At 27.7% G+C, this 25,539-nt stretch overlaps 1 protein-coding gene across 1 annotated transcript in view; it reads right to left on the minus strand.

Annotated features, from left to right (window-relative positions):
* Nucleotides 1-25,539, minus strand: part of LOC107449150 (hemicentin-1) — a 252,775-nt gene that overhangs the window by 79,125 nt on the left and 148,111 nt on the right. Inside the window, exons 4-5 of the mRNA XM_087150194.1 lie at nt 13,315-13,632; nt 782-1,078 (exon numbers count right to left, since the gene is read on the minus strand). Of these exons, the coding sequence (XP_087006320.1) occupies nt 782-1,078; nt 13,315-13,632 (615 nt within the window). The remainder of the gene's footprint in view (nt 1-781; nt 1,079-13,314; nt 13,633-25,539) is intronic.

The raw sequence follows: 25,539 nt of genomic DNA on the forward strand, positions 1-25,539 counted from the left end.
AGCTGAAAAGGTTGTCACAAAGCTGTTGACATTGCTAGCACATTAAATTCTCTGCATCGGATGCTTCATTTTTTTAGAAACCATGGAACACATAATATAAGATACTTTAAAACATTATATATATATATATATATATATATATATATATATATATATATATATATATATATATATATATATATATATATATATATATATATATATATATATATATATATATATATATATATATATATATATATATATATATATATATATATATATATATATATATATATATATATATATATATATATATATATATATATATATATATATATATATATATATATATATATATATATATATATATATATATATATATATATATATATATATATATGCTCTTTTCAGGAGTACATTTCCTTTCATTAGAATATACAGTTATGTTTACTTATGGAAAGTGGACTCGGCTTAATGACATGTATTCAGATTTGCGCTAAACAGACATAATCCAATTAAATTAATTGTCAGTATATCCTACTCCTCTTACTAATGTTATCATCTAGGAAATGATAGCACATTTTCGCGTTTTCTAGCTTGCATTTATGCCTTTGATATAAATCTGTACCATCTTTATTAAAACTTTTATGTTGAAAATATTGCACTAAATTCCACATCTGCACACGAAAAAATAGATTCTTTAATAAAAAAAGTGCAAAATGAATTTCATTGCGTAAGTTGTAAGTAAATATATTTATGTATAAGAGATAGGAAGGAAGGCACAAGAATCGAAACTTACAAAGAACATTTAAGACGGCTGCAGTAGTAGAATTTCCTCTTCCGAATGCATTTCGTACGTGGCAAGTATAAACTCCCGAATCATGTCTAGACACGTTATAAAGTGCTAGAACAGCGGATAAGGGATGCCTTGTTTCTAGCCGTTGTGTTGTATCTCTTTGCAATAAGTTTCCGTCTTTATACCAAACTATTTCTGTCACGTCTGGTGGATTTGCATCAAAAACGCATGTAATATTTACTATCGACGTTTCTTGCATTGTGACTGTTCCGTCTGGTGTTACAAACACAGCTGGTCCAATATAAAAAAAAATTATAAAAATATATTTTAGTTCTAGGAATTCTAAGTTGTAGACCGGAAATCAATAGTGGTTCATCTTTGAATAACACCATAGTTTTAAAAGTATTTATTTCTTCCGCGAACGAATGACATTTATTTATGTTCCGTTGTTTAAAAAAATGCACGAAGACATACTTTTAAAGATGTTATAGCTAAGTTCATCCTTACTAAAAATGCGTATTGACATATAAGCGAAAATTAAACTTTTTTTAATTCAAATACATAAAAAAAAAAACTTTTGTAAATAAGCATGCGAGAAGGTAGTAAAGTGTTCATTACCGATCTCAGAACATTTTTTATTCGCGAAATAAATTTGGAATGGAGGTTAAGGGCAGTAAACTTCAATATAATTGGATTTTTTTCCTCGAATATTTGATCGCTATAAAATAATGAAGTTTGAACTTAGTCTCATTTAAGGTTGATGTGTCATTTTTGAGACTATATGATACTCAAATTCGACTATATTTCGTTTTGGAACTATATGGAATCTCTCTCGTACTCAATTTTGAGAAACCCTTTATTGCAGTGATGGAATAAAGCTTTTAGTGCCTATCACTTTTAAATATAAATCAATCTGAAAATGAAAGTAATGTGCTTAAAGCTCTAACCTCACTAGTTGTAGATGGGCTCTGTTAAAAAAAAATCATAAAAAATGACAACTTTCTTCTCATGGAGAATTTAAGTTGCAATCTCATGGGAAAACACGGTTTATTAGTGGAAAGTTTAGCTTTGAAAAATCCAGAACTTATGCTGTTCTGCTATTATTGAGTGTTGCCACTTTGCTTTTAATGGGTAAACAATTTAATACCAATTATGACATATACTCATCGCCAATTATGAAATACACTCATCAATAGCAATGAAATCACTCATCACCGTTGAGTGTTACGCAGAAATCTTCGTGGATTTTTCTACGATCTGAGAATTTTTTTCCACAAAGCTCAAATGTGGTTTTGTGAGGATAGAGCGCTCTCCTTCCAGTGATGTGAACCGGGTTCGCATCCTAGCTTTGTCTGGTCGATACACATTCCGCAGTGATGATGTAAAATATCCTCAGTGGTAGACAGATCATGGGTGAGAGTCCCTTTACCATCAAGCTAACCATGGGAGGTATTCGTGGTTTTCCTCTCCATGCAACCCAAATGCGGTATCGTTGTATTAAAATGTCCTAAACGAAGGCATATTAATTCTAAGACTCATCCGGAAGTTCCATTGTCTTCTTGATTGGATTGAAAATTACAAGGCTATGGAGTTGAACATTGGTAGTCGTAAACTAAAATTTTCTCAGCTTCTGTATGATGTTTATAAAATAAATAAGGTTTGGTACCCCTTAGAACAGTTTAGAAAGCTTCCCCCTCTGATCTAAGGTCAATTCCAAATTACAAGGACAAGGAAGTTTATGATATTATCTCTAAATTTAGTCGCGTAAAGAATGTTTTTTGAGGTAAAATAAATATTCCAAGCTAGGTTTTCACTTACTATATATCTCTCTCGGTATTTTGAAGTTAAAATACTTTAATATACAATAGTCAGAAAGTCTAGAATTTATCGTTAGACGTTCTAAAATCTGTTCTAAAATAAAGTTCTCAGTGCCCTAACCCTTTCAGCCTAAAAGTGAAAGTAATGCACTATAGAAGAAGCTCTAACCTCACGAGTATTAGATGGACAATATTCGCCATTTCCTTTTCATGAAAAGCTGCAACTTTCTTCTCACAGAAAAGTTAAGAGAGATGGAAGAGAGAAAGAGAAACGCAGTTTAAAAGTTGGAAAGTTAGCTTGGAACATTCCAGCACTTATCTTCTGACAGTGATCGAGTGTTTGTGGTACGGTCTCAGCTGGGGGAATTGAAAAATGGTGAAGGTATCATCTTTCAATTCTCTCTTAACCAAAGGAAAAAGAGAGAAAAAAATGAGAGATATTTTTGAGGTATTTCCTTCTTCAATAAAATGGTTATTTTAAGCTTTCAATCATAATAGAGGATCATGACCGATTGAAGTATCTCAAAGTTTAATCTCAGCCAAAGCATTGTCGCGAAAATAAATGATTGTGGTGTTCAAATAACAATGCGGCGTTAAAAGTAATTAAATTGTTTCAGTTTTTGTTTTTTATTTGTTAGTATTTCTTAGTAATTTGTTTAGTATTGTCTCATAATTCTTGCTAACATAAAGCCCGTTAGCAACGACATATATCTCATGATTTTATTATCTGAAAATATCTGTATTTGTCCAAATTAAAAAGGATTTGTGCATTGTGCTGCAAATAAATGAACCTAAGGAGAGTGAATACGCAAATATTTTAACAAAATGATGCATACTGCATATACTGAAATCTTCTATGCTGAAACACATTACTGAAGAATTTTTCAGTGCCCTTATCATCATACTCGGCAAAGATGTTCTTGTTTATAGAGTCTAAATCAAATTAGTTAGTGCCCTTAATTACGCTTCATTCTCTTTTTTCAGCATTATTTATTTGAATTTGGTTTTGAACTATTTGATAATGGATGCGGATTATTCTAGACATCTCGATTATTATTAAACAATACGTTGACTACGTTTGCAAACATTTTCAATAGCTGAATCTTAAAACAACACTTAAAGTAAAGTATCTGGAGGGAGCAATTACGGACTCAGAAGGTCTTTGCAAGACTTCTTTCATTTTAATTTTGATCGGCAAGAAAATATGGATATATTTCACAAAGGAACTTTAGAGATATAGATAATTTTCTGACAAATTGATCAGATTAAGAACAAAGTTTCCCATTTGGTTTTAAGATAGATTTAATTTTCAGCAACAGATTCCATCATTCAATCAGCGTAATAAAGAGTACATACAAATTAATATACATTAGGTTCATGCGAAGAAGAACACATACGCGTAGCAATACCTATTCATGACAACTTGCCAAATATAAACCGATTAAAACTGTTTAAAAGAAATTGTTGTAAATCGCATATTTTTTATCATTCCATTGTTTGTACTTCTTGTTTTAACGTCACATTCTAAAACTGTTGATTTTTTTATTATTTTTTTTATCGTGTTAACGAGATTTAATGAATAGTGATACTAAATTATCGCATGTGTGTATATTCTATTACCCATTAGTTTTAAAATTTTGGAAAATAAGCTCAAAAAGTTACTATCATAAACGAACATTTCTCATTTAATAGATTTAAATGTTTGTATGTATTACAAGGCAAATGCCTGTCAAGTCTTTCTTAATTTATATTAAAATATTTCTTTAATGTAGAAAAAAATCTCTATATGGCATTGGGATTTTCTAAAAAAACTAATCCTTTTCTTTTTAGTTTTAACAACAATCTGGAATAAATAAAAATATTTTATTTCTTTTTTTAATTCTGAAAGTCTCTGAAAGAAACTCACTTTTATCAAAATAAAAAAAAAACACTATTTGATCAATACAGTACACCCATTAGTTGAAAAGTGACCCCTAGGGTGGTATAAATGGAGTTTTGTCGTTAAAGTCCACACATGCAGTTCACTCGCTTTAAAATATAGAGCACACAGCGCAGCCATCGGAGAGTTTTATTTCTTCTTTTTACATTTAATACCTTTCAAGAAAATGTGGACTAGAGCATTTAATATAAAATGTACTGTCAAGAAAAGTTAAACTTTCTACAAATTCTTTGGGATCAATTGATTGCAAGAAAGACTTAGGTTGGTTCTATATACAAACTGATTTCTTTAATTTTTTTTTTCTTCTTTTTTTCGTAATTTCAGTTTTCTTAGTTTTTAGTCTTAGTAGAGGGAGAAAAATTTAAGCAGTTTCAAAATTATTAGATGCTGCTATATAGTTTATATTGAGTAACATGTGTATGAAAAAGTATAGCAATTTGTTTTTTTTTCTCTTCTTAAAGTTTGGAATTGTTAGTTTTTTTGAACAAAGCAACTGCTCTATAGAAATTAGTTTTTTCCGTAGTAACGAATAATAATATATTTATTTAGTATTAAAACAGCTTACTACACTTACACACTACAATTATTTTTTTCTAAAATTTGAGTGTGAGTTTTAGGCATTTAGTATGTATGCAAAATAATTGCATGATTGTTGAAGCACGTACAATCCAGTCTCGCAAATTCTAATAGAAATTAATTTGTTTTTATTTTTTACATTCACATATTTAATTTCTTTTCGGTATTCTGTTCCATTTTAACGAGTACAAGAACATTTTGTACTCATAGTCAATCGCTAATAACACTCATGAGTATTTTTCTCACTTATATCATCATTTAGAAATTCATACGCATCTATTCATCTCGTAGCACTTCATTTCAAGTTAGAAAACATATTTTTTCAAGATTACAACACTTCGAAATAAGAAAATTCAATAAGTTATATAAAGTTATTTGAATGCTCAAAATTATGTAAATGCATAAAGCTGTGTTAAGTCTTTGGAATGCTTTCAAATGGTTAATTAACTAAATGTTTAATGAACCCATATGAAATATGGTTAATTAACTAAATGTTTAATGCTCCCAAATGTTTATTGTTGTCACAAATGTTGCCAAAAGTCTATGAAACAAAATCAGAATTTTTGTCAGAAATGATCTCAAATCCCTCACCTGCGATCTATCACTTCTTGGAAGTAGAATTTATAGAATAATAAGTTGAAAGTGTTTTTGAAAAAGTGGTTAAGGGGAGTCGATAGGGCATATGCCAATAATACTAAAACTGACCTTCTTTTTCTCAGCATCTGAACTAGACCTTGCTTCATATTTTTTTCCACAGAATATTCACATATACATGTTTACACGGTGACAACTGTTAATACATATCTTTGTCTGAATTTTTGTGAAAAAGTATGAGCTGAAAACTTAAATATATTAAAAAATTTCACCAAAAATCATTTATAACTCCAAAAGTATTCATATCAGCGCTAAAACATTATGGCAGCATACAACTGATATAATCTCAAATGTTCTTTAATTTTTCTAACCTACGTAATTTCTAAGAAAAGGGTACATCAAAAAATGGTCAATTTTGGCATTATTGATATGATTGATTATACGCTACCGACTCTTTTTAAGAAATAGTCTGCTAAAGCTATTTCCTTTGTTTTGGGGAAGTTCTATAAAAGAGCGCCTTAAGAAAATTCCTTAAAGATCCCCTTAAAAATAAGTTCATTTATTTAATCTTAAATCTAATTCTTCTTAATGATTTTCTGATATAAAATTTCCATCTTTTTCATTTTATCGAGGGCATTAGTACTTTGGTATCCCTTTAACTTATAAGTACCTTCTTATAATAATATGGGTTTCCTTCGAAATTTAATGGACTAAGTAATGAAAAAAAACTAAAAATACTATGCAAAAAAATATTAGCCCTCCTAACGGGTCAAGTTTTATCCCCTAGAAAATTTAGACTCTTTAAGCTGATGAGGGAATTTTCCTAATTTAAACCTTCAATTAATTCATCCTTCAACTCTTAGGTAAGGGTCTCTTCCCTCCCCTAAACTCTCACGTTTCGAACTCTTTATGTTAGAGATTTGGGAAAGGCAAAATTTTTCAACTCGCTGTAGTACCATTGATTTCCTTGGCGCACCTTTAACAAACTTGAATTTTTAACAAAAGTGGAAATGTTGCTCGATTGAAACGTAGTAATCACTTTTTCCTTACCGCTTTCAGAATTGTGAAGTCTCAAAAAATACTTTTATATAAATAGACTACAATTACTTATCATATTAAAAGGCGATGTTTGTTTTTTTCTGGATCTAAATATGCTAAAAATTTGGGGTATGAAACTATGCAGATTAATATATTTATTATTAAATTCCGATAAAATAAATGTTGATTTTACCTATCTTAGATAGCAAATCGTGGTTTGTATAGTTTGGAAAACAATTTCTATTCTCAGCCGTACGAATGAAATTGAATTTAGATAACCATTGGAAATGGTTTTCTGAATGGTTTTTTGATCCCCTCAGGTGATGTTCAAAGAAATTATTAAAAAATTATAATTAATGGAGTGTACAATTTACTGAAAATGTTTTTCAACAGAATTCTATCGAAATATATCTGGAATTAAAATAATATTTTTATATCTCAATTTAGAAACTTTATTGCTTAGAATGACTAATTAAAATATTGCTGGAGATTTTTTAAAATACTAATTTTTTTAATTATGTTGATAACCACCTAAAATATCTTTGGTATAAGATATTACGACACACAAAGTAATGAAGGTTAAAAATAAATAAATAGACTCCTGTGTACTACGTTTTATTTGCAACAAGCTTTCACAGTTGCCTTTTTACACCTCTATTTCTTTATTAGGCACTCTTTTTGTCATTTTTAAATATCAAATAAAATAAAAATTGCTTCTTTCATATTTTGCTTGACTATCATTACGTTGCGACTACAGTTTCGTGCAAATCGTTGGTGCTTTGATGTCAGAAGCTTCAATTTAAAAATCGACTTTATTTTTCGTTTTAATATTTCAGAATGTCGTTAACAACCTTTGAATTGACCCATTCTCTCTGAATTGTTTGAGTATCTGTTTTGATGTTACAAATTTTCTGAAAGAGAATAACTGCATTTGAAATAGATATTGAAATATATATTTATATTATGTTTACTGAAGATGAATATTTCTCTGGAATATATAGAGATACATGTTATCCTGAAATATATTTGGCAGAGCTCATTTGCTTGTCAATTGGGAATTTTCCTGGAGCTTGTTGGAGTGCAATTCAAATGGTTACAACATTTGCCATTCTCGAAAGATTCAAAAAGTTTATTCCATTTTAATCGTAGAGTGAAGAGTGGAGTTTTTCCTTCTTGTCTTATTTTATAAAAAAATACTTTATTGTTAAATAAATTTCTTTGAGTTACTTTTGAGTTGCTAAATAAATTTTTTTGAGTGTTGTTAAATAAATTTTATCATTGAAATGCTTTTTTTCTTATCATTGAAATGCTTTCAGTACCAACCTATTATTTATTTCAATTTGTTTCATAAAAAGAAAATTTATTCTAAATATGCATTGAAAAATTAAAAATATGATTTTTACAAGTTAGGCAGAACAGTTGAAACTAATCCTATTAATACGCTCTCTGAACTTCTGAAAATCATAAATTGCATATTTATATTATGCTTTAGGTTCTTAATTTTTTATTGTAGTTCATTTTTTGCTCAAAATAATTTCAAATATTGTTAAAATAACTATTATTCAATAAAGATTTGGATAATTACAACTCGAGAAGAAGTTAGGAGATTATGCCTAACCATGTTCTCTAAATCAGATTCAATTGGATACATGCAAGCGACGTCATGCATGTAAGTGGAACCTTATTGTATTCTGAATCGACAAATACCACAATTTATCTACGATGGCGTCACTTACAGGCATACATTTATGACATCACGTGGAAACTATGAACTGGATTTTCTAAAAAGTCGACAGTCAAACAATAGTTTTTATTTCTAAATTGGAATGAATAATATGAAGTAGGCTCCATTGCAACTCCATTGGCAACTCCAGGCAACCATTGGCAGGGATAGTCTATTTTTAAGGCAAAGTTTAACAAAACTAAACTTTTAAATTGTATTAATAAGCATTAAGAACAGCTGATGATTTCATCAATTGCAAAAATTACTAACATGAAATTGTTATAATGTAAGAAAGAGGCAAGTCAACAAACAAAACTGGATTATAAACGCAACAAACGAGTTTCTTAAAAGAACTCAACTTGGTATATATCAACTTGGTATCAACCATTGGCAGGGATAGTCTATTTTTAAGGCAAAGTTTAACAAAACTAAACTTTTAAATTGTATTAATAAGCATTAAGAACAGCTGATGATTTCATCAATTGTAAAAATTACTAACATGAAATTGTTATAATGTAAGAAAGAGGCAAGTCAACAAACAAAACTGGATTATAAACGCAACAAACGAGTTTCTTAAAAGAACTTAACTTGGTATATAAACATAGAACTGATTCTATATATGTTATAAGTACACAAAACTAAGAAATTCAACTCACAATTTGGTCATTTTTTTCAGATTCCGTAGCATTTTTAGACATCATTCCTTTAGTTTTGTATCCGGATCACGTTTTTGCGAAGTATGATTTGTGACTAGGACAGAAAACGTGTTCCTATGACTAGAGTATACCAATTTAAAAAGAATGAAAAATAAAAGAATGGTCAGTTCAGAAAAATAACGTGTCTCTTTTTTTGTTTGCCGTAGAAAACATTATTTCCTTAAATAACAATACAAAAGAGAGTTTATATCGCTAAATTTACTTTTTATATCCTAGTGTGCAAACAATTGCAACTGACTTTGATAAATTCGGATGATTATTGGAGCAATCACGTTAATTCGGAATTTTCAATGTGGGTTGATGTGGATAATTTTTAGTGGAACATTGATCTAGCTTAATGCTGATTTTTTAATGCCGATTAATACACATAATTTTAGTGGAACTTTGATCCGGGTTATGCGGTCAATTTTTAGTGGAACAATGAACCGGGTAGATACGGATAATTTCAGTTGAGAATTGATCTGGTTTAATGCGGGTAAATGCGTATTAATGCGTAAATGCTCCAGGTTAATGAGTTATATTAACAAGTATGAAGTCATATAATGACTTTTTTAAACATGTACTTCCTTTTGAAACAGTGAACATTTACTTTATATTTCATGACTGTGAAGCTATTCATAAATTTAATTCTGTGCATCGAGTTCCTAAGCATCTATAGCTCATATAACTAATGATTAGCTCTGTTCCGTAAAACAACAGGATTGAGTAGTCTGTGTTCATCCATTGCCAATTAATTGTCATGCCCTTTTTTTAATTCGTATATTTCACTCGCAGAGAGCACTATTTGAAAGTACTGTGCTTCAACGAGAATAATACCAGTAAATCAAAATTTATAGACTCAATAATTATGTATTTGTTAACGTGAGTTTTGCAAGTGTAAAGTATGTAAAATGAGTAAATTTGCTCCTAATTAAGGCATGTAGCTTTGATTTTTATTTTAAACCATTCTGAATTTAATTTCACTATATTAGTTTTACAAAGAACTTTATTCTTGCTTTGCGGGAAATAAGTTTTATTTTAAAGAATAAAACTTATTGAGTTATTAACAAGTGTTAGTAAAAAATCGAAACAAAGTTAAATACTGAAAAATTGCGTTGACAAACAATATGTTTAACAAACTTTAATAAAGGATTAATTAAAATGATTTAAAGGGAAAAAAAGAAACAATATGATTTAATAATTTAAGGAAAATGATATAAAGAAATGAATTTAACCAACGTTGAAACAAACATTAATGTTGTTAAAGCAAACATTAAAACAAATTTAAACTTTTTAAAGCATTAATATTTTTTTAAAAATAACAGATGTACTTGCAACTATGCAGTGCAGGTTTTTCGTGTTTTGATTAATCACCAACCTGAAATCTTTTAAACCTATAGTGTATACAATAAAAATAATTCGTCACTTTAATATTACATTCAAAAACTCAACTAACTACAAGGATATGTACCAAAAATTAATTAAGTAAATTTTTAAAGCATTTTTAACAAAAAAAGTTTAAAAAAGGCAATTATTTGTTTTATAATATATATTTTGTAGCAATCTCTCAATCAAATTTATGACATTAGATAGTTAATCAAAGTTATTTTATCGAATACTTTCTTTCGGTATCCATTAATTTAATGAATCCAAATTCTATATATCTTGAAATTTCATCATGGGCTGTAAAGCAGCTTAGTTTTGTTAATTTAGGTGAAATTACACAAATTGATGAATTTATTTTTAATACGATAAAAATGACTTTAACCAAAATGTGTTCTATATTTCTCTAAATAAAAATTCCATTTTCAACTGAAAATTTAGTTTAGTTTTATCACATTTTACTCAAAGCTTTTTCTTAAAAAGAAAATTTCATTTCCATTTTTTTTCTTTCTAACTTTTTTTATTTAATACCTTTTTTCTACAAAACACGTGAAAATAGTGAACGAGCAAAGTAAGCAAGTATTCAAAATTTGAAATAAATTTATGATGCTGGAAAGGAATTCTACGTTTGATATGATTTTAAGAATCGGTTGACAATTGTATGATTTAGCGTTTCATGAGGAATATAGAATATTTTATCGAATTTGTATAAGTGACGCATGTAGAATAGAATCGCTTTTCTTTTGCTGACATGAGTGAAAAAATAATACCAATTTGCTTCTTTGTAGCGTCATAGAGTGGATATGTTGTAAGGGAAATGGTGTAAGGGATATGTTGTAAGGGAAAATGATGAGCTTGTAAGACGAAAAAAAAAACGTATGTATGTATATGTTGTAGAAGATTTAAACAAAATAAGTTCTGATAGACAGATATTGAGATGTCATAAAATTTCAGAATTCTTTTACCAATTTCAAATTTTATTGCAGATGCTCTTTATTTTATTATTTTTTAAGTTAAATGGAAAACAAAAAATTTATTTAGTAATCGTAAATATTAAAGTACTTTTTTTAATTCTTTTAATAAATACTTTTTGTAAAGAATTGAACAGTGGCCCAAAAAATAGTCTGTAATATTTAGCAAGTTTAATAAACTTATATTCACGCCTTTTTATTTACACTTCTTCCATACGTATCTTTACTGATATTCATGCACTTTTGTTTACATTTTCTTGAGTATTTTTTTATTTTAAATAGTTTTTCACTATAAATTTATTTTTGAGACTGGGAAAATGAAGCTTAGATTTCGATCTAAATTAATGTGTACCAGAAAAGCAAAGCGTTTTCCTAGACAATATTTGGCCAAATTATCTATAGAAAAATGCTTATTTGTAAAAGTAACACAATTCGAAAGAATTAAAAAATTTTGATATCTAAACTGAAACAAAATTAAATGCTTATAAGCTAGTAAAAACTGCTCAATAACATTTTTAAGTGAGTTGAAAATGCTCATTTTTATGTATATTTATATTTAATAATTGAGATAGTTGATAGATTTGATAGACCCTTTTAGATTTAGGAGATCAAAATCACATTTACGTAAATGTATTTATAAAAATATCAGCAAAAATTCCTCAAATGCATTGTTTATCGCAATTAAGGAATAGAATTCAATTTTTTTCTTGCTTTAATAATTCAAATATGTTAAACTTATCAGGTTCGCTGATTTTTAAAAATTTTCTAGTACCTGAAATTCGGATTAAAAAGGCTTATTAAATGCTTCATTATTTTCTTCATTTATCAATTTTATTTACATAAAGTACAATCACATATGAAAGCTATCATACATATCTGTTAATTTTTCTCTTTTTAAAGCGGACAAACCAGAGTCATACTGGTAATATCAAACCATAGTCATATTTCGTAGCTTATGGTTGAAAAACGCGGGTTGATATACATTTTAAAAATAAAAATAAATTTATTAGTTTCTGCAAGCGAATATTTGATCTTATCTGATTTGTGTGTAGGAATATCAAATTTGAAATTAGTTTTCTTCCTTAAGCTACAAATTTTTTTAAATGACATTTTTGTTCTATTTTTGATGTAATGTGCAGTTTAAAAATTTTTTGCATAACAGGGTACCACGTAAATATTTCAAACTTCTAAGGGCGTTAGGGCACATAATCAGGATCAAAATAACAGGGTAACCCATGTCTAAAAAATTCATCCTGCTCTGCTAGGCGCTCTTCCTTATTATGTTCTGTTCAGAATAACACGAAGAAACAGTTCCTATTAAGGAAGCGCCTGTAGCTGCGTATTGGAGCGTTTCTGGGTATAGGTATGCAATTTCAATTCTAAAAATATACCTTAATCTGCCTTAGAAGCTTATTGCAACATTTATGCAATGCCTAGTTATATATACCGTTTTTAAACTTGTACATTTCCACAAAAGACTATGTCATTTAAATGAATTACAGACGGTAAAAACTGTAGCAAGAATAACAGTAGAAGAAACAAACTGTAACCGATTGCAGATTTGAAATCAGAGATACGAAAATATGTAAGATCTGTTAAAAAAAACTCATACAACAGGAAAAGAAATTTGTTTCCTAGTGTAATTAATTAACCCAATTTGTAGACAATGATTTTCTCGATATAGATATTGAAAGATTTCTTGATACAGATATTAAAATCTTGATATAATTTTACTAAATATAGTTTCTAAAACAAACACGAAGAAAAATTTATTGATAAGAAATAAATAAGATATCTTACATAATACTTCTAGAGTTGTTGCCTGTAAAAGTGGAGCTTCCAATCTCTTTCTTAAGACGTCATTTATTCCTTTGCAAAAGAATTCTCCCTTATGGTCGTACCTAGATGCAACTAAAACTAATGAACTTGCTGTCCGATATGTACCATCACTCATTAGATCTGTTGTAGTCATTGGTTGAGGGCCAATCACTTCTGATCTGTTATACCACGTGATGTTCGCTGCAGGTCTTGCACCTTCAACGGTGCATGTTAAAGACACCATTTCTCCTGCAACAACTGGTGTTGTTGGTCCTCTAACACTCAACGACGCAGGCCGAACTGCAAAAAAAAAAACATATCATTTTAAACTTCATTCCATGATTGAGAATATCAAATTAAAGGGAATTAAAAATAACATGATCTTTTATATTATACACTATAATACAATCATGAAAAATTTACAGTTTCAAACAGGAAACTTGATTTGTTGTGCAAAACCGTTGCTTCAACGGTTTTTATCATATGAGAACAACCTTTTTCATTAAGAATCACAAAGAAAATAAGTTAGCAAGCTGTTTTCTATGGTAACAGAGACAAGGATTTTGCAACGAAAATAAATTTGATGTATTAAGACTTCTACCATATTAGAACAGGCAGATGTGATGTATCCACAGCAGATGTGAATATTTCATTTCGCAAAATTTGTATCGACTAGTCATCTTTGGGATTTGGTATTGGGTTTTTTTAAATGGGAGACGCACGCTCTGTGCCCTGAGCCCCTATGACTCAAATTTTCTATTATGAAGAAATTTCGCTTTACTATTAGGTCAATTTGAAAACAAAATCGAATCGCAGGTTTATTTATACTATGTTCAAGCTCAAGAAATAATTGCTAAAAAGCTAGTAAATATAGAAGATAATCGCAAAATGATTGAAGAAAAGGTTATATTATGGAACATAAAACTGCATGGTAAAAACTATAATTTCAACTTACTGTTTTTATCCATTTGTAATTGGAGTGAAAGATAAAGAAAAACTATTTTGTTAACGAAACGGCCTTAAGCAGTTAACTATACGAAGGAACTCCGAAAAAAAACAATAGGTAATTATCAGAGTGTCGATAGTAATTTAAATAGTTTATGAAGATAAATATTAGTAGAAGGTTACGTTTTGATTTTGAAAAAAACTTTCTGCAGCATGTATAAATCTATGAATACACACTAATTAAAATAACCTAAGTAACTGAAAATTCAGTATAAACAAAATTGGGAATATTAAAATATTAGATTCTCAATTTTCTTTTTACTAAATTTTAAGTAATTTAGCTTATTTAATTTGACTTTGTTAAGTTATTTGACTTTGTAATATAAGATAACTATTTCAAAATATTCAAATACTACAAATGCAGTGTTTTTAATGTTGTGCATATCACAATATGTTATTACAAAATTCCACTAGACGAAAGTAAAACACTAGGGAACAACGTTGTAAGCTTCTACCATGTATGCTTCACAACAAATCGAATTTTGGGAAAAATGAACAATTTGTTTCTTAATCTAATAATGAGAGTGATGTTCTAAATACCAATGTGTACTGCTTGAAAACATATGTGATTCACTGCTCAATTTAGATTATGTATAAATCATAAATTAAGTAACTTACATAAGTACTCCAGGTAAAAAATATCTCTATGATTATACATCCAAGTACAAAGTATCTGACAAAAATAGAACTAGTACCAAGAGAGATAGCACATAAACTTTATGAAGAAAAAAGTCCAGTTAGCGATAAGAAATGCACCATAACATGTATAACTAAGGAAATTAGTAATAAACAAAGTATATTTATTCTATAATATCGGTTTTAATACAACACTGGTATAAATCACCAGTAAATCTTTATTCAATTAATAACTAAAAAAAATAAATATGTGATATTACTGATAAGAGAGCTAGTTTAAGGATTCAAATAGAACTGTATTTTTATTTTTATTTTACTTAACGCAGAAATTAATATATAATTAATTTCTTGTTTAACTCTGTTTCTATTTTTTTTGCTACTTTCAAATATTTATACAGAACAGTTGCAACAGCAATAAAGAAAAATATCTTAACAATTTAGTAAAAGAGCAATGCAGCGGACGTCTGTTACTATTTATAATTAATTTAGTCTAAAATATGACGACAAATATTTAAAATACAAGTTTTATTTTTATGAAACACAAAAAATATGTAATTGTCATATCTAAAACATATTATTTATTTTAAAACAACTATAAAATTTGCTTTAGAAAAAAAACTCCGACAACGGAGTATCGTCTACGTTTTTTTTTTTTTTTTGCATTATTATCAAAAAGGTAATTTTTTTTCCATGCGAAAAAATTTGTGCATAGTTGTGATATGGTTACTGCTTTTTTTGAATGTTTATTTTTAAGATTGTAAATTCCTTAAATATCAATTTGAACAAAAACTAGATATTATTTTATTCACGTAAGTCAAGAAAAATAATGAATGCATAAAACTTTATTAATTTAATCTTTGCAATTCAACATATATTTCTTCACTTAAAAAAAAAATATTTCCACAAAAATTTAAGACTGAATTTATTTTACTGCACTATAAAAATTTCATATTTTATAAAGATATTCACATGAATACCTAAGTTTTTCTGACATCGAAATCTCTCAAAAATGAGAAGAATATCCTTAAAAAATGTTTTTTGTTTCTATAATTTAACATGAAATCCAATCTATTCCGCCACATATACCTGATGCATAGATGTAAACCATACTTTTCGATACATTATATTTCGACATTTACATTATTTTCGATATATTTCGACGTTTTATATTTTGTATCATTTCATTTTTTTGTCTTTTCATTTACTTTTAAGGAATCCTTTAATTTCAAAATAATTATTTTACTTATTTTCGATGCTCTGACTATTATTTTACTTTGATTATGAGCTTAATATAAATTTTTATAATTTTTCTAACTTTTAAAAGGAAAATCAATTCCTCACATGTAATACACATATGCTAAATAGAATTTCAAATAGGATTGGGCATCCTTTTTTTCATACTTTAGGGAATAAATTTATTTTACTGTACTTCTAACAACTCAATGTTATCATTTTAATCACTTTTTTTCCTTATTTCAGTAAACACATGAAAAAAAGGTAAGAAAAAAGTTTTTTTTTTCTTTTCTTAAAGTAACGATGGCATTTTATAATTTAGGAAAAAGAAAGTATGTTAGTTATTTTAAAATTATCGGGATATCTAATGAAACATTGATTTTTTGGAGGATCATGAAAATAAAAATTCTGATATCATTCAGCTCTATCCTTTCAATTTAATCTGTAAAATTTATGTAATTTAACTTAATAATATCGGTGGTAACTTGCGGAAAAGAGCTAAATTTGCCTTTTTCCAGTGCCCAGGAAATAAAATTACAACATTAAAACACTACATAAACAATGATTCATAAGATGAAAGTAGCATGTTACATCAAATGATCCAACTAATGAGGTTCAAAAAGCCGTGGTTGCTCAGAAGATGGAGTGTTCGCTTTCCGATTAAGGTGAGCCTATTCGAATCCCAGTGGTGACTAGTGGAAATAAATTTTGCGTCTGACTAACACCGGCCATAGTGCTGACACAAAATATCATCAGCGGTATCATGGGTTAAGAGTGAAAAGCTCAGTGGTACTATGGGACGAATCAAGGGTTAAAATTTATTTGCGTCGGACTAATCTTGGAAGGTTTTAGTAGTTTTCCTTTCCATGGAGCAAGAATGCGGGATAATACTATCAAAAAATTCTCTGTGAATGCTGGTTTAGCCAAATGCCTGATCCAGGAGTTCCCTTGTCTACAGGGTTAAGCTTTAAATAACAAGAGTTGAACACTATTCATAAACAACTCAGATTTGTGTTGGATGTGCCACGTCGGCTATTGAATGAGTTTCAAAGATTAGTTAATTATGATTTAGTTTTGGTCGTTTTTTCAAGGTTAAATTAAATTGCTTGGATATCGTATTTTAAACTTCGACAACTATGCGTGAAATTGTAATCTTTTTGCACAATAGATTTGCAATAAGAGTGAGTCAAAAAAAATATCTTGTCTTTGTGATTTGGAACTTTTTCTTCAAAAAAACTTAATAGAGAATGATTTTTAAAGTTTTTTTGTGAGAAATGTTAACATTTTTTCGTAGATACACGAAAAAAAATCAGGTAAACTTCCACACTCTAATGACATTTATGGTAAAAAGAAAAAGAAAACACAATTCTGGTTAATGAAACAAAACTATAGCATATTTATACCATTCATTTGGTAATTTTTACGTTTATATGGTAGCAGTAAAGGTTTATAAGACATTCTGGTTTTCAAAATCACAGCTCTTATTCCCAGACATATAGTAAAAATTACAAAGCCAGAAAAGTAAATTTAATTTTATGTCATGCTCTAAGGTATTATCATAACGCTACTTAATTTTATCACATATTATAAAATATATGTTATTAAATAAAATTTATATATATATATATATATATATATATATATATATATATATTAGTAAAATATTACGTTTGATTTTTATCGTTGTAATATTTGATAACTGCATTGTTGATTATTGAATTTATCAATATTTTTTTATTTTGTAACAATTTAAGAAAATAATAAAAACTAAATGATCATTTATTTCAAAAACAAATCTCACAAACCTCTCAAATCGAAGCCTATACTGCTAGTCATGAGTAAAGGATGATGCTCTACCATGCCCTATTGACCGAAATGTACTAAGTAAATTAATTGAAGATTTCCTGTCTTTCTGCTCGGAGGTCCCTTCTGGGAAAACTTCGTAAAGTGTGTTAAATAAGAAACAGTACGACAAGTTTTGATGCTTCCTCTGATAGAATTACGAAATCATGCGCTAAAGCAGTAATATCATTAGCCATGTTGCAACAGTCTGCAGAGCTGGAAGAAACTTTCTTAGCTTCGTGTGGCGGAACATTAAATGAAGTCCTAGAAATAATCAAGCTTATGTTCATTTGGCGGCTGCCGATGTAACAATGCAAATTACATTTTTCTCTCGGGGGTTTTCCAGAAATTGCGAAGAAACTACTCACTAAGTAGATTCTAATTCTATTAGAACTTAGAAATGTTTCTAATTATGGCAATAACAATTTGTTCTTTTCTTCGGAAATCAAACTTTTGTTTTATACCTTAAATAATTATTTCAAGCTATTAAAGATGTTAATTATCAAATTTTTAAGAATAATTGCGATATGGAGTATTGTACTTATTTTTGTCCTATTTGTTCAATTAAATAAACTTATAATATAAATTATAACTAATTTTGAATGTTGTTATTCTTATCAATCGGTCGTTATCTTTTAAACACTCAATTGCTTGTGTCAGGGTGGTCTAAACATAATACAAATGTATTCAGTAATAAAATTAATCATAATTTTAGAAGGAAAAAAAAATTATGCTAGTGGTAATGTTAAAGATAAAGATTTACTTGCATACTTTATCATAATGTTGTAACAAAATTATGCTAATAGTGAAAAGTCTCGTAGTATAAGATTCTATTTTTCTTTAAATTTAGATAAAATCACACAAATTATTATGATTTCCATCATCATAGTACCCAATGCAGAAGTTCTCAAATTCTGCTCTGCGGAACCCTAGGGTTCCGTAGAAAGGTTACAAAGGCTTCGAGGATTAGGACTTTTTTAGGATTTTAAACTCATAATTGCACTATAGATAAACCATCATTTATTCAATATTTTGGTAAATTCTATGAATTGAAACTAAAATGCCGGAGAAAAAAAGAACAAATTTTTTTTAAAAAATTAAGGTATTGTGTAAGTTCTGAAAAAGAAATGCATACGGTGAAATCTGCACTAATATTTCCCATTGAACTTTTCAATTCAAAATAAAGCAACTATAATCAGCAATATAGAAATATTCTTTCTTAATAACTATTCACCAACATTTCTTATAGCTCATTTTCATCTTAAAAATGTAACTGAAAACATAACTTTCAAAACTTAGATGATAAAAATTTTATTTTGAGATTGAGCCCACTATCGACTTCGACTACAAAAGGTGCTTCAGGAATTTGAGAATTATATTATCTTAGGTTTCTTTCATCAAAATATTATCCTAAATTATCACGTATGCATACTTTCGATATTAAATTTTGCTTCTTATCAACACTAGCATCGTAATTATAATGCAATACCCACTAAGTTAATAAGTCACTAAAAAGCGAAATTTCTAAAAATTTCTTACATTCGAACATTTATGATAATTAATATTAACTAATTAGAAAGTTAAACTCAAAACTTTAATAACTTTTATTGAAACGTTGAACTCATTTAGAATAATGTGGTTCTTATAAAACTTATTAATTTTGAAAATATCCTAACTTTAGGAAACATTGTTAGTTTTTAATTAAAATGAGGTGTTAACAAAGAAACTCGACGAACACAAACATCGCTATCATAAAATTAATTTTTAGCTTCATGTAATATGTTTTCATGTTATAATAAATCCCCATTTATAAAAAAATTATTATAAAATTGATTTATTTATTTTCAAAAATAGTGATAGGAATATTTTTTCATATTCATTTATATTTTTATATAACACACTTATAAATTCCCTGATCATCATGTCGTCTCATTGTTTGATAGTTTATAGCATAAAATGCATAAAAGAGTTTTCTAACAGTTAAAACGAGTTAAAAAACGGAAACTAGACTAACAGTGATTAGAATTTTAAAAATATATATTTTTTTGTAAAATATTATGTTTTCAAATGCGTATTTTGGAACTTAAAGTACTATTTAAAAAGAATGCAACTGCGAAGTCTGTTGGAGTTAATAGTATTAGAATTTATCGCATTATTTAAACATTTTTAAGAGTGACATATTATTTTGATTTTTTTTGCTGAAAAGTATTGAATTAAATTTTACTAATGAGGTTAATCCCGTGATATGCTTTAGCTTTTTTAAACCACTCAAAAATTAAAATTTTCCTAATTTTCTAATCACGTGAGCAATTTTGTATTGTTTATATAAAAATATTTAAGACATTGAAACTCTAAAATAACTTATTATCTCAAGGTCTGGTTGAAAAATTATCCAATGTATTGATTCGTATTTTAGTTTTTACTTATACTGTTTTGCATCTACTGTATTGAGACTTATGGATTGCTGTACTCTTATGATATTTTAATCGGTACTAATATTGTTTTTCAATACTCTTTCGTGTCACAATATTAAAACTCAACATCCCTGAAGCTATAAACTTTCCTTCCTTCCTTGCTTTTAAAAGAACAAAACACAAATCTACCAGAAAAGAGAACTCAATTTCACTATCACACACTACGAAATTTTTTCCTCCAGAGTTGCTGGAAGTGAGTGATCACTTGACAGGAAGGACTTAGATGTTAGAAGAGACGGAGAAATATAACAACGTTCTTTCTCTACCAACTATTAATGCTCTATGGCGATTACAGGTAACGAATCTAGAAAACATTCTTGAAAATCAAACACAATATATCACTGCACCATCCGGTTAAGCAAATCAACCACTTTTAAAAACAGACATTACTTTTGGAGAAGTTTCAAAATGATCAGAATTTTGCTAGAGTGATAAAGTAGTAGGCCAAATTATTATTAGTAAAATGTCTATTTGTTCACGTTCAATGCATCTTTTATGTAACGAAATGGTATTCAAAAGTTAAGAAATGTAGCTCTCAGATTACTGTATCATCAAAGGAAGTAGGAGCATCATTTCTGAAAATGGATGTATGGTAATTTAAGAGCAATAGAGTTTATTCTGATCTCCAGTTAATATCATCAATAGTTAGCATTAACTAACTACCCCCATATAAATACAATTTATATGAAAGGATTTAGCTAGTGAGTTTCAAATAATATTTATATGCAAAAACACAACAGTTATAAGCGAAAATATTACAAAAAACGCTATCCATAATGGCATTTTTTCCTTGAGTGTGTATACGTTCTAAAACTAAATTATTATAAAGTAAGATCTTTTTTTAGTCTAGTAATTAAAAAAAGTAAATCAAAACTATTTTAGGAAGCTTTTATTAACTTTGTTTCGTGTATGTGAAGATAGTATATTGAAGTTAAAATTTTGCCCATTTTCTGACAAGCTTGAACATTCAAATTTCTAATATACCTGCACGTTTGATGATAATTCATATCTTAAAACTTTCCTCGGCACTACAAACAGTATATCTCAGGAAAGAGAAATTTTAGAGAATAAAAATTTTGGCCGCTGCTCAATTAAATAGATATGTCAAATCTCCACTGTATTCTTATGCCTTTTGACAATTTAAATTGCAATTGTTTTACAAAAACAACCAACTATAAACAGAATTCATTGCTATATTATCGTCAAGGATTTTTGATAAATCAGAGATTTTATTTCCATCTGACTAGCAGGAATGTATCTATTTTTAAATGAAGCTACGTTTTGTGTGACAAAATGCTTCAATTGTTTATTGAATGAATATAAGCTTATAGTAAAACACGATTTCCTCACCTGATTTAATTTAACTCTTTCCTTGAAATAAATTAATGAACGAATGCAATATAAAAAGTTGAAAATAATACAAAAAATATTTTTAAAAAAATTTAAAATTATTTCTCAAGTAGATTAAAAAGAGAACATAGTTTTATTTTTGTCATATTTGAATTTAAAAAAAAGAAAGATAAAAAAGCGTCAAGAGAAATATGTTCTGGATAAACCAATGCCAATACTCCTACTATAAAATTTCTCCCTGCTTCTCTTGAAAATTATGATTTCAACTTACACTTTTCGCTCTTAGATAACACAAAAATGAAAATATTTTCGTATTTTTAGTGTGCTTTAAAAATACAATTTTAAAATTTTATTATTTATTTTTTATTAATAAATACACACTTATTACGAAAGTTTTAACAAAAAGATGAGAAAATCATATTCATTCAAAATAAAGAATACTGCCTCAAATTAAATAACGAGACAGTGACAACTGATTATACCACTAAATCTTAACTTTTCTATCAAAAATAGAAAAAAAATGCTATTCTCTTTAATTATATCAGCTTCTTGGTATTTTAAGCCATTTCGCTAAAAATTCGAAGACAGGAAAGCGTATAATTTAATTATTTTGCAGCCTAACAAGATTTGTGCTTGGCGTAAAGAGCGAGGAATGCTTGCTTTATTATACTAGCGATGAATTTAGCGTAAAATGGCCGTAACAAGGTTAAGCATAGGCTGTGTTTGATAAGTTATACAACGAATTTTACGAAATAGCTTTTTGATGGATAGTGTTTAAGAGTTGAAAGCTGATTGACTATTTAAATTAATGGTAATTAATTTTATTGTTAGTTATGCAAAGAGAAAATAAAAATGAACTTTGGCGTGATTTGAAATAGTTTGGAACGGTATAAATTATAAAATAGAATTTTATTAGAAACTCGTCTTTGCATTTAATAACTAAGAGGAACTTTTTTTCTGTTTATTTTAGTTAAAATAATTTTAAAGAAAGTAAAAATTCATTTGTCGTTATAGTTGCGGAACATAAAATTAAAGTCATTTAAATATTTTTTTTAAAGTTTTAATACGTGATTATGCTAAAATGATCGTTATGGAAATGAATCTCTTTGATGGTTTAAAAAACAAAAGATGTTGCCAAATTATGGGATTTAAAAGTAGAAAAAATTCAAAGCGCTAGTTTAATCTAATTAGATTTAAAAGAAGGTAGTTCCTTTCCATAAAACGAAATTCAGTTCTTCATAAAGTTTATATATTTTTTCAATATTAAGCTTTGAAATTCAAATTCCCCTGCCAATAAACGGAAGAATTTTGCATTTTGTTACGAATCGACTTTGAATGCTCTAAACAAAAAATTTGTTGCTGTTTCTTAGTTCTTTACTCATTTTCACTACTGTTTTTTTAAATATCTACGATAATTCCTCCGATGTTGAACATCTATTATTCGATTAATTATTAATTATCCACTAAAATCTGTTTGTTAGTATATATATATATATATATATATATATATATATATATATATATATATATATATATATATATATATATAAGTTAAAAATATAGAGAAAATATGAAACATAATAAAGATTAATGAAAAGAAAAATAATTATTAAAATTTAATATTTTTAAGAAATTTTAATTAATTATTATTAATTAATTATTATTTAAAAAAATAAAAATAAAATAATATAAATAAAATGCAGGAAAACAAACTCATGAAAAGATATAATTTTTTCATCAGCTCACACGATTATATCTTCAAAAAAAGTGTTCTTTCTAATATTGTATCAATGTAGCCAAAGCAAAATATATCAATACAATAATGAGAGAAGCACTAAGAAAATTGAATAAGAAATATATTTAAAAAAAAATTAAATAAAAAATATATCAGCAAAAAACAGAAAATAAAATATTAAAAAACAATTTAGTGGAAAACATCAAGCAAAATTTATAAAGCCAGCAGAGAATTTAAATGAGCTTTCACGTACCGGAATCTTTTAAGAATGATTTAAAATATTTTCGTAATAAGATTGCCAGATAACAAAATATGAAAACAGAAGCGCAAATGTAGTTAGACGCGTAAATAGAAGAATTTTTTACTTCGCGTTCTTACTGCATTACTGAAGTGCTCTAATTTGTTAGTTACCAACGAATATCCCGAAAACGTATGTGCGCAAGGTAATATTATACTGGACAATTTAAAGTTTATAGTTAATAAAATTGATATTATTAACGATACGATTTTAATGATTTTTGAAAATTAACATTTATTTTTGGAAAAAGAGAGAGAAACATGATTTGCTCGTTTTGCACATATTTTTAGCTACGGATTTGCCTATGTTAAAAATAAAAATTTACTACGAAGTTTTAGTAAATTTATTAATAATAACATATAGAACAATCAATGATTTTATATACATTTTAATTACTTTAGTTGGGTATCTATTGCTTTTTTAAATCAAATTTTGAAGGAATTTGTCAATTTTTTTTAATAAGAAAGCATTACTACTAATTTTTTTATATTCTATTCAGTTGATTGAAAATGATATTTGAATAGATGTTTTTAAAGCATTAGAAATCCAAATAATTTGTTTATTTACATAAATATTGAAATTTTTTCATTTATCATATAAATCAAAAAAGCAGATAATTTCTTCTCTTTTAAATCCTTAATTCAAAATCTTAAAACTTATTAAAAAAAAGATCATTATTAAAAAGGCAAAAATTAATTAGAATTTCCCAATAATCGAAATCCCAACTAAGGATATTTTTAAAATAATAGTAATATCTCAAAAGAACATCTTTTAGTTTAGAAAGGGGAATGCTATTGAAAAGATCTTGGAAATCATAAGTCACAATATATTGTTAATAATTCAATTTAAACAGTTAGAGAAAGTGTTGACAGATATAGTTAGGTAAGTATTAGACCCCCATGTGATTGTTCTAAATTTCCTACGAATTTTTTGAAATTTTGGAATGATAATTTAGTAAGGAAATAGTATATTTCTAATTTTATTTTTTATCCTCTTATATTAAGCTAAAAACTTTTTGATGATAATATTATTATTTAAATTACTAAGCTTAAAATTTCTACTATTTCCTAACTCCTTAATTAAAAGTTCATCATAGACTTTTTACTGATGATTTCATAATTGTTAGCTTGTCTATTGGGGTAATTACAAAATTTTTCTGTTGTTGGTTAATTGATCAAACAATTTTAGAAAAAACAGTTGAATAGTTGCTTTTATTTAAATTTTCCTCATTATTAAAATCAAAGTTTCTAAAGCAATAATAAACATATTTTACGAGTTCTATATACTTGCTGCATATGCGCGGTCAATGAAACTTATTAATTTTCTTCGTTTTGCTCCTTTTTCTGCTTTTTGTTTTATATATATTTGAACTTTAAAAATAATGATAATTATAAGACAGAGGGCCGGAATAGCCTGGTCGGTAGGGCGCTGGGCCCATATCCAAGAGGTCGTGGGTTCGATCCTCGCCGGCCGAAGACTCCCCGTGTAGTAAATGGTGACTGATGCACGTTAAATCTGTCGAGTCTCAAAGTCCTCCATGTTCCCACAACAAATCAATACCTCTGGGGGTGCTGATCCAGAAGTTTCCTTGTCTTCAGGATTGGTTCAAAATTACAAGGCTACGGAGTTGAACG

The sequence above is a fragment of the Parasteatoda tepidariorum genome, chromosome 8, assembly GCF_982258835.1.
Source record: "Parasteatoda tepidariorum strain Cologne lab strain chromosome 8, Ptep-v5.0, whole genome shotgun sequence".
NCBI classification, from domain to species: domain Eukaryota; kingdom Metazoa; phylum Arthropoda; class Arachnida; order Araneae; family Theridiidae; genus Parasteatoda; species Parasteatoda tepidariorum.